The sequence below is a fragment of the Bos taurus genome, chromosome 3 (assembly GCF_002263795.3).
Source record: "Bos taurus isolate L1 Dominette 01449 registration number 42190680 breed Hereford chromosome 3, ARS-UCD2.0, whole genome shotgun sequence".
Lineage (NCBI taxonomy): Eukaryota > Metazoa > Chordata > Mammalia > Artiodactyla > Bovidae > Bos > Bos taurus.
This window is the reverse complement of record NC_037330.1, coordinates 119092639-119100245: the sequence shown is the minus strand read 5'-3', so window position 1 is coordinate 119100245 and position 7607 is coordinate 119092639. Positions and strand designations below refer to the sequence as shown.

At 42.8% G+C, this 7607-nt stretch overlaps 1 protein-coding gene across 1 annotated transcript; it reads left to right on the top strand.

Annotated features, from left to right (window-relative positions):
* Window positions 1–208: 208 nt before the first annotated feature.
* On the top strand, window positions 209–968 carry LOC782114 (acyl-protein thioesterase 1). Its single transcript, XM_010803918.4, has one exon. It carries the CDS (start codon window positions 240–242, stop codon window positions 861–863), a length of 624 nt encoding a protein of 207 aa, XP_010802220.1. The 5' UTR covers window positions 209–239; the 3' UTR covers window positions 864–968.
* Window positions 969–7607: the final 6639 nt, after the last annotated feature.

Sequence of the window (7607 nt, the reverse complement as noted above, 5' to 3'; positions counted from 1 at the left end):
TAAAGGAGTAATAGAGGACTTAAAATTGAAAAAAAGTTAGGCGCAGCCACTGGAGCCGGTGTATGTATAACAATAACATGTCGGCTCTGCTGCCCGCCATTGTGCCTGCCATCCTGAAGGCCACTGCTGCGGTGAGACTCTCATGGTCTGACCTGAAAGAGACAACTGTGTTCTGTAGAATGTGATTGTTTGCCCAGAAGCACATCTGACTGGAACCTCAAGAAGTGCTAAAATCCCACATGATCTTCCTTCATGGATTGGGAGACACAGGGCATGGATGGGCAGAAGCCTTTGCCAGGATCAGAAGTGCCCACATCAAATACATCTGCCCGCATGCGCCGGTTATGCCTGTAACATTAAATATGAACATGGCCATGCCATCATGGTTTGACATTATTGGGCTTTCGCCAGATTCACTGGAGGATGAAACTGGAATTAAACAGGCAGCAGAAAATGTAAAACCTTTGATAGATCAAGAGGTGAAGAACGGCATTCCTTCTAACAGAATTATTTTGGGAGGATTTTCTCAGGGAGGAGCTTTATCTCTGTACACGGCTCTGACCACACAGCAGAAGCTGGCTGGGGTCACCACTCTCAGCTACTGGCTGCCACTGCAGGCTTTGTTTCCACAGGGCCCTACCAGTGGGGTGAACAGAGAGATTTCTATTCTTCAGTGCCACAGGGACCTGGTTCCTCTAGTCACCCTGATGTTTGGTTCTCTCACTGCTGAGAAGCTGAAGACACTGGTGAATCCAGCCAATGTGACCTTCAGAACCTACGCAGGCATGATGCACAGTTCATGTCAACAGGAAATGATGGACATCAAGCAGTTCATTGATAAGCTCCTACCTCCAGTTGGCTGACGCTGCCAAGAGGCCTTGTGTAGAAGTGCACACCAGCATCGTCCAGTGGAGCACACACTTCTTCCTGTGCCTGACCTTGAAACCTCTAATGTTTGCAGTGTTAAAAGTTTTGCAAATATACACCAATGACACAGACTAAATAAATTTCCTCGTGGGAAATGTATGATCTTTGACATTTATCTATACGTATTTGTATGATATGATCCAGGATACACTAGTATTAAAATAGATGAAGCAGCTAGCTTCTTTCTCCCAAATGTAATTCAGCAAAATCATAAAATACTGCAACCGGACTTTTTTTTACTACATCACTTGAAAATTACTAGTATGCTTAATGAAACCTTGTTCAGGTGTACATGAGCAGTTAAGACATAAAGGGTTTATACGTGCTGTGACTTAGGACTATGGACACATCCCCAAATTACACAGTCACCATGCAGTATCCATATTTTTATATGTGTGTTCTTATATACTTAATGATTATAATATTAAGAATGAAGTGTTATTACATTATTCCTTATAAGAGGGATAATGCTTCTCATTGTCCATAAAGAGTAATATTGCTCTCTAGAATTTATGGCCCTTTTATGTTGGGGACCAGGTTTTTGTTTGCTGAATATAATTTCTGTTCTATTTAATATTCTTTTTTCCTCTCTAGAAATATGTTCTTTCTTCTTTTTATCCTTCATAAAAGACCAAATACTGCCTCCTTGCCATGGACATCTACAGTCAATATATGCTGTAATTTGACATTCTGAATCACAGATGTGGTGGGCTAAAAATGTATTGATACTTATAGAAAGAAACCTGACATCCCTTCAGAGTTTGTACACTACTTCCTAAACTGGAGTTTAGTCCACATTTTGGACCTGCAGACTTACTAGAATCTTCAGTGCAGGTAATGAAAATAATTCTGTGGTTGTATTTTCCTGTAATTAACTGAAAGAATAGTTAGTTCATATTCTAGTATGTTCTGGAATATTTAAAACGGATCTTAAAAACTGCAATCTCTAAGATGATTTGCTCTAAGGTGATTCTCCTCATAGTATAGAATTTACTTATTCTGCACATATGTTTGAAACCGACTGCTGTAGGAAATGAACAATCCTTTCAAAAATTTTGCTTTACTTTTCTCTGCCAACAGACTCATTTAAAATTTCCACTGTAGTTAAATGATCTTTTTTATTTTTTTAATTAAAAAAATTTTTTAAATTTTATTTTATTTTTAAACTTTACAATATTGTATTAGTTTTGCCAAATATCAAAATGAATCCGCCACAGGTATACCTGTGTTCCCCATCCTGAACCCTCCTCTCTCCTCCCTCCCCATACCCTCCCTCTGGGTCATCCCATTGCACCAGCCCCAAGCATCCAGTATCGTGCATCGAACCTGGACTGGCGACTCGTTTCATACATGATATTATACATGTTTCAATGCTATTCTCCCAAATCATCCCACCCTCTCCCTCTCCCACAGAGTCCATAAGACTGATCTATACATCAGTGTCTCTTTTCTAGATGCCCATCAGCCGATGAATGGATAAGAAAGCTGTGGTACATATACACAATGGAGTATTACTCAGCCATTAAAAAGAATACATTTGAATCAGTTCTAATGAGATGGATGAAACTGGAACCTATTATACAGAGTGAAGTAAGCCAGAAAGAAAAGCACCAATACAGTATACTAACGCATATATATGGAATTTAGAAAGATGGTATCAAATGATCTTTTTAAGTTAGCTTTTATGCAAATGTAAAAATAGCAATTATTTAATTTTAAATAATCAGATTTTTCAAATTATTGGTTAAAATTACTTGAAAATAAACTTATGGGTAACAAAAGTTAGTCAGAACTCAATACATGTGGTGTAGTTACCACACAGTTTAATACATACCAAAAATGTACACTTGATATTTCTGAACTGGTCATTGTTCTGCTGTATTCCAGCTGACTAGGACAGTGTTAGGATGGCATCTTCATAAATGGGTGCTATTTGATGATGGAAATGACTTGGTATGGACTACATAGAGCATGTGAATGATGAAGCCATATGTTTATGTCTGGATTCACAGTTTTTAAACAATCACTTACTAAGTCATTTTGCTTTACCTTGAAGAATATAGACTGTTGTTTCACTGACACAAATCAGCAAGATCTAACTTATGGCAAGAAATATTCCATTGAAATGCTGTGCTGTAACGTGGGAAAATGGAAGTCTTTTTCGCGGTTTCTATCATTGTGAAATATAATTGAATTCTGAAAAAAAAAGTTAAAAAAGAAAAGGAAAAGAAAAGAAGAAGAAGAAGAAAAAAGAAAAGAATGATCGTAAAAATAGTAAAAATAAATCTAGGACTTTCTCTGGTGTTGTTGTGGGCAGTGTGGGGTCAGTTCATTTTCGGATAGTTTCTTGGTCCGGCTTATATTTCTCAAGATCTATAGGCCTCTTCCTGTGTAGTCGGTACTAACTACAGGGTTTTAATCTATTGCACCTGTCACTTCCAAGGCGGTTCCCTGGGTTTTAGCTTCTGTTTGCTGGTCTCTTCAGTGTCTGATTTCCGCCCTGACACAAGGGGGCGGTGGTGGACACTTTTTTTTTTTTTTTTTTAAGGCTCACTTGTTCCGTCGCTGTGGGGAGGGAGGAACACTGGCGTGTGCTCGCAGTATCCGCCACACTGGGCCTGCCCCCGCTCACGGTGCGTGCACCCTCCCTGCCCACACAGCCCAGGCTCTAGGTTGCTCCGCCGGGAACCATTGGAGGTCAGCCCTAGGCTGCATGCACCTCCCAGGTCTAAGCCTCTCAGGTTCAGGCACTCAGGTAGTCCTCAGAGGTGCAGACTCCGTTGGGCCTGCATTTTGTGCCCTTCCCAGCTCCGAGCAGCTCGGGTGATGAGGTGTTTGGCGAGCACGGTCACTGCGACTTATTGCCTCTCCCGTCCGTGCCACTCAGTTTTCTGGGTATACAACCAGCGCACCTTCTCAGGCAGATGACTGTCCAGAACCCCAAGAAGTCTTAGTAAGCAAAGAAGCCTGCTTGCAGTTTGATAGATAATGTCTCTCTGGGGCTGCGATTGCCCTCTTCCAGCTCTGGCTGCCTGTCACGGGAGGGGGAAGGTCTGCAGCCAGCTAGTTTTGTTCCGCCCTTTGTTCTGTGCACGGGCCTGGCAGTGTCTTAGGGCTTTTCGCGTGGTAGCTATCCCACAGTCTGGCTTGCTAGCCCAAATTAGTTCGCTCTGATTATCCTTGGGGGCATTCAGGCCTGATTCTTAGTCTAAGCAATGCAGCCCGTGCCTCCCTGCCCAGCCCCCGCTTGCTAGTGGCGGGCGCAGGCATCTGCGTTGCTTCTCCACTGGGGAAGTTACCGTTGGGCTCGTAGTCTGTGGGTTTTAATTGTTTACTTATTTTTCCTCCCTATTATGTTGTCCTCTGTGCTTCCAAGGCTCAGCACAGACTTGGCAGTGAGAGTGTTTCCTGGTGTTTGGAAACTTCTCTCTTTTTAAGACTCCCTTCCCAGGATGGAGCTCCATCCCTCCCTCTTTTGTCTCTTTTTTTGTCTTTTATATTTTCCTACCTCCTTTCAAAGACAATAGGCTGCTTATCTGGGTGCCTGATGTCCTCTGCCAGCATTCAGAATTTGTTTTGTGGATTTTACTCAGCGTTTAAATGTTCTTTTGATGAATTTGTGGGCAAAAAAGTGATCTCCCTGTCCTATTCCTCTGACATCTTAGGACCGCCTGCAGTAACCAGTCTTTGGATAAAGGTCAGATGCTCCATGATGGACAACCAGAAGATTAATACCTGGGTATAATCATTTAACTAAGTCAGATGACCTGGGGTATACTGACCTTTATCTAATGAAAGCTCTTGACTTAAATTCTTGCTTGTGACCTTACTAATACCTGCTATCTGTATTATTTTCTATGTCACTTGTTTCAGAAGATTGTTTCTGATATTACTAGACGTGTGACTGAGCCTGTGATAAAATGCTGATATGAAGTTCCTTATGAGACCAATGATTTTAATTATGTAACTCTAGATATGGGAAGAAGCAACAAGAGGGAATATTTTCCTGGACCAAGAGGCTAGTAAGAAAGGTATGGCCCAGAAACATTTGCTACTTGCAAGGCCTGGTCCAATAACAGCACAGTGTGGCCCGTCAGTGGAATCTTCCCTAGACCTGGGAATGAGCCTTCCCAGCACCGTGGGACACAAGGGCCATGAGATGCCCCCAAAGCATGGTCGAATATGTGGCTCTGAAGGGACCCTGCTGACTGGAAGTTGGCACTTGCCAGCTGCTTCTACAAAGATTTCATCATGACCACTGCAAACTGCTGACCTTCAACACCCCTGAAAGGAGTTCATGGTGGAGATCAGAAATAAGGCACTCTGTGCTATAGGAAAAACCCAGAAGAACTGGCTTTCAAAAGTCAGATGTTTTCAGGTAAAGATTTTATAAGCACAAATTCTTGCCTATTCTCGTACCTAGAGAAACACTAATATCATGAACCAATATCTCTTCCTGGTTCTCCTGGCTAGCCCTGAGCAGGTTTTCTACTTCTATTAATCTTTGGACCATGTCCCTTTAACTTTCTTGTTAAGTTTATTTCTTCTGCTAAGTTGCTTCAGTCGTGTCCGACTCTGTGCAACCCCATAGACAGCAGCCCAGCAGGCTCCACCGTCCCTGGGATTCTCCAGGCAAGAACACTAAAGTGGGTTGCCATTCCTTCTCCAAAGCATTAAAGTGAAAAAATAAAGTGAAGTCGCTCAGTCGTGTCCGATTCCTAGTGACCCCATGGATTGCAGCCCAACAGGCCCCTCTGTCCATGGGATTTTCCAGGCAAGAGTACTGGAGTGGGGTGCCATTTATTTCTTCTAGAATACAACAAATCTCCAAGTGGTAGTATGACAAGAATATTCCCTCACCAACACCCAGACAACACTGAAACAAGTCACCTTATCACTCCATGGACTCTCAGATCCCTCCATAAATGCACCCTGATGAGGAGCAAACAAAGGGAACCCAGAGCCCCAGTACGTCCCTGGACAGCCTGAGGAAGTCAAAGCAGTCATTGCCCCTTTTCCTTTGAGACTGGGTTCCCAAAGGCCTGAGAAGTGAAATAGGTAGATAGGTAGGTATGAGCAGGGTATCAACAGGGGCCAAAGAATTGGCCCTAAAAATAAAGAGAGGGAGGAACGTGGTGACCCAGGGACTAAAGAGCAAATAAGACCAAGGAGGGTCTTGGAATAAGGAATGGAAAACCAGACCCTTATCGTCCTTCCTTCCCTCATGTTGTAACTATTAATGGATTTCAGGTCCTCCTGAACAGTGTAACCTGTCTCCCCTTCTACCCGACACAGGGAGAAGGTGTTTGCCTTACTCTTCCCCCAGCCCTGTATACATGCCTCATCCAATCAGCAAATGACCCTCAAACCCCCTATCCTACTTCTTGTATCCTGAATATAAAAGTGGACTAAGGACCCCTGTTCAATGTTGGATCTCCCTTGAGATGGCCTGCTGTTCTAACAACATCTCCCACTCTAATAAACTTTATTTCCCTCTCATTCTGTCTCATGTCTGGAAATTCTTTTCCAACCCATGCCTGGACCACACCATTTTTTTTACTTTTCTGTGTTGTCATGACAGCACCTGGTTCTGACTGAACTGAACTTTATCTCAAACCTTGAGCTAACTAATGCTCACGGAGATGTCTTTCTTAAGTTATGTTAATGAACTATGCATTTGCTTGGAAATCTGCCTTTCTTCAAGATTCATGTCAATTGTGTTGTGGCCCAGGATGACTCAGCTTCTGCCAATGCTGTCTCAAAATGCATGTTGTGAGTGAGGCGTCTGGTGCACCTCTAAGTTTTGAGACATTTCCTTTCTCTCACCCCATTCCAGTACTCTTGCCTGGAGAATCCCATGGACAGAGAAGCTTGGTAGGCTGCAGTCCATGGGGTCCTTAAGTCGGACAGGACTGAGTGACTTGACTGTCTCTTTTCACTTTCATGCATTGGAGAAGGAAATGGCAACCCACTCCAGTGTTCTTGCCTGGAGAATCCCAGGGATGGGGGAGCCTGGTGGGCTGCCATCTATGGGGTCGCACAGAGTCGGACACGACTGAAGTGACTTAGCAGCAGTAGGTATATAGCTCCTTGCTAAAAACTAGCAAGGGGGGACTCTTTCTGTCTCCTGAATATATACTAAAAGAAAGAAAAGAAAGAAAAAAGACAGTCTCTCTGAGATATTTGCATGCCCATTTACATAGCATGTTTTTCAACATAGCCAAAATGTGGAGGCAACCCACGTGTTCCTAGGTGGATGAAGGGATAAGCAAAAAGTTGTATACACATGTGATGGATTACTAGTCAGCCCTGAAAATGATAGAAATCCTGTCACATGCTGCAACATGGTAAACCTTGAGGATTCTATGTTAAATGAAAAGACCAGACACAAAAAGACAAATACCGTATGCTTTACTTATCTGGGCCATCTAAAGAAGTCACATGTGTGGTGACAGAAAGTAGAATGGTGACCGCCAGTGGTGAAGGTAAAGGGGAAACAGGGAGTTATTATTTAGGGGCATGGAGTTCCAGGTTTGCAAGATGATAAAGTTCTGGAGATCTGATACACAGTGAGGTGAGTATGCTAACACTACTGAACTACACTCAAAATTAGTTACAACAATTGATTTTTACATTAATAGGTAGAAACTTCTAAACTTTACTATAGGATCAGCATCAAA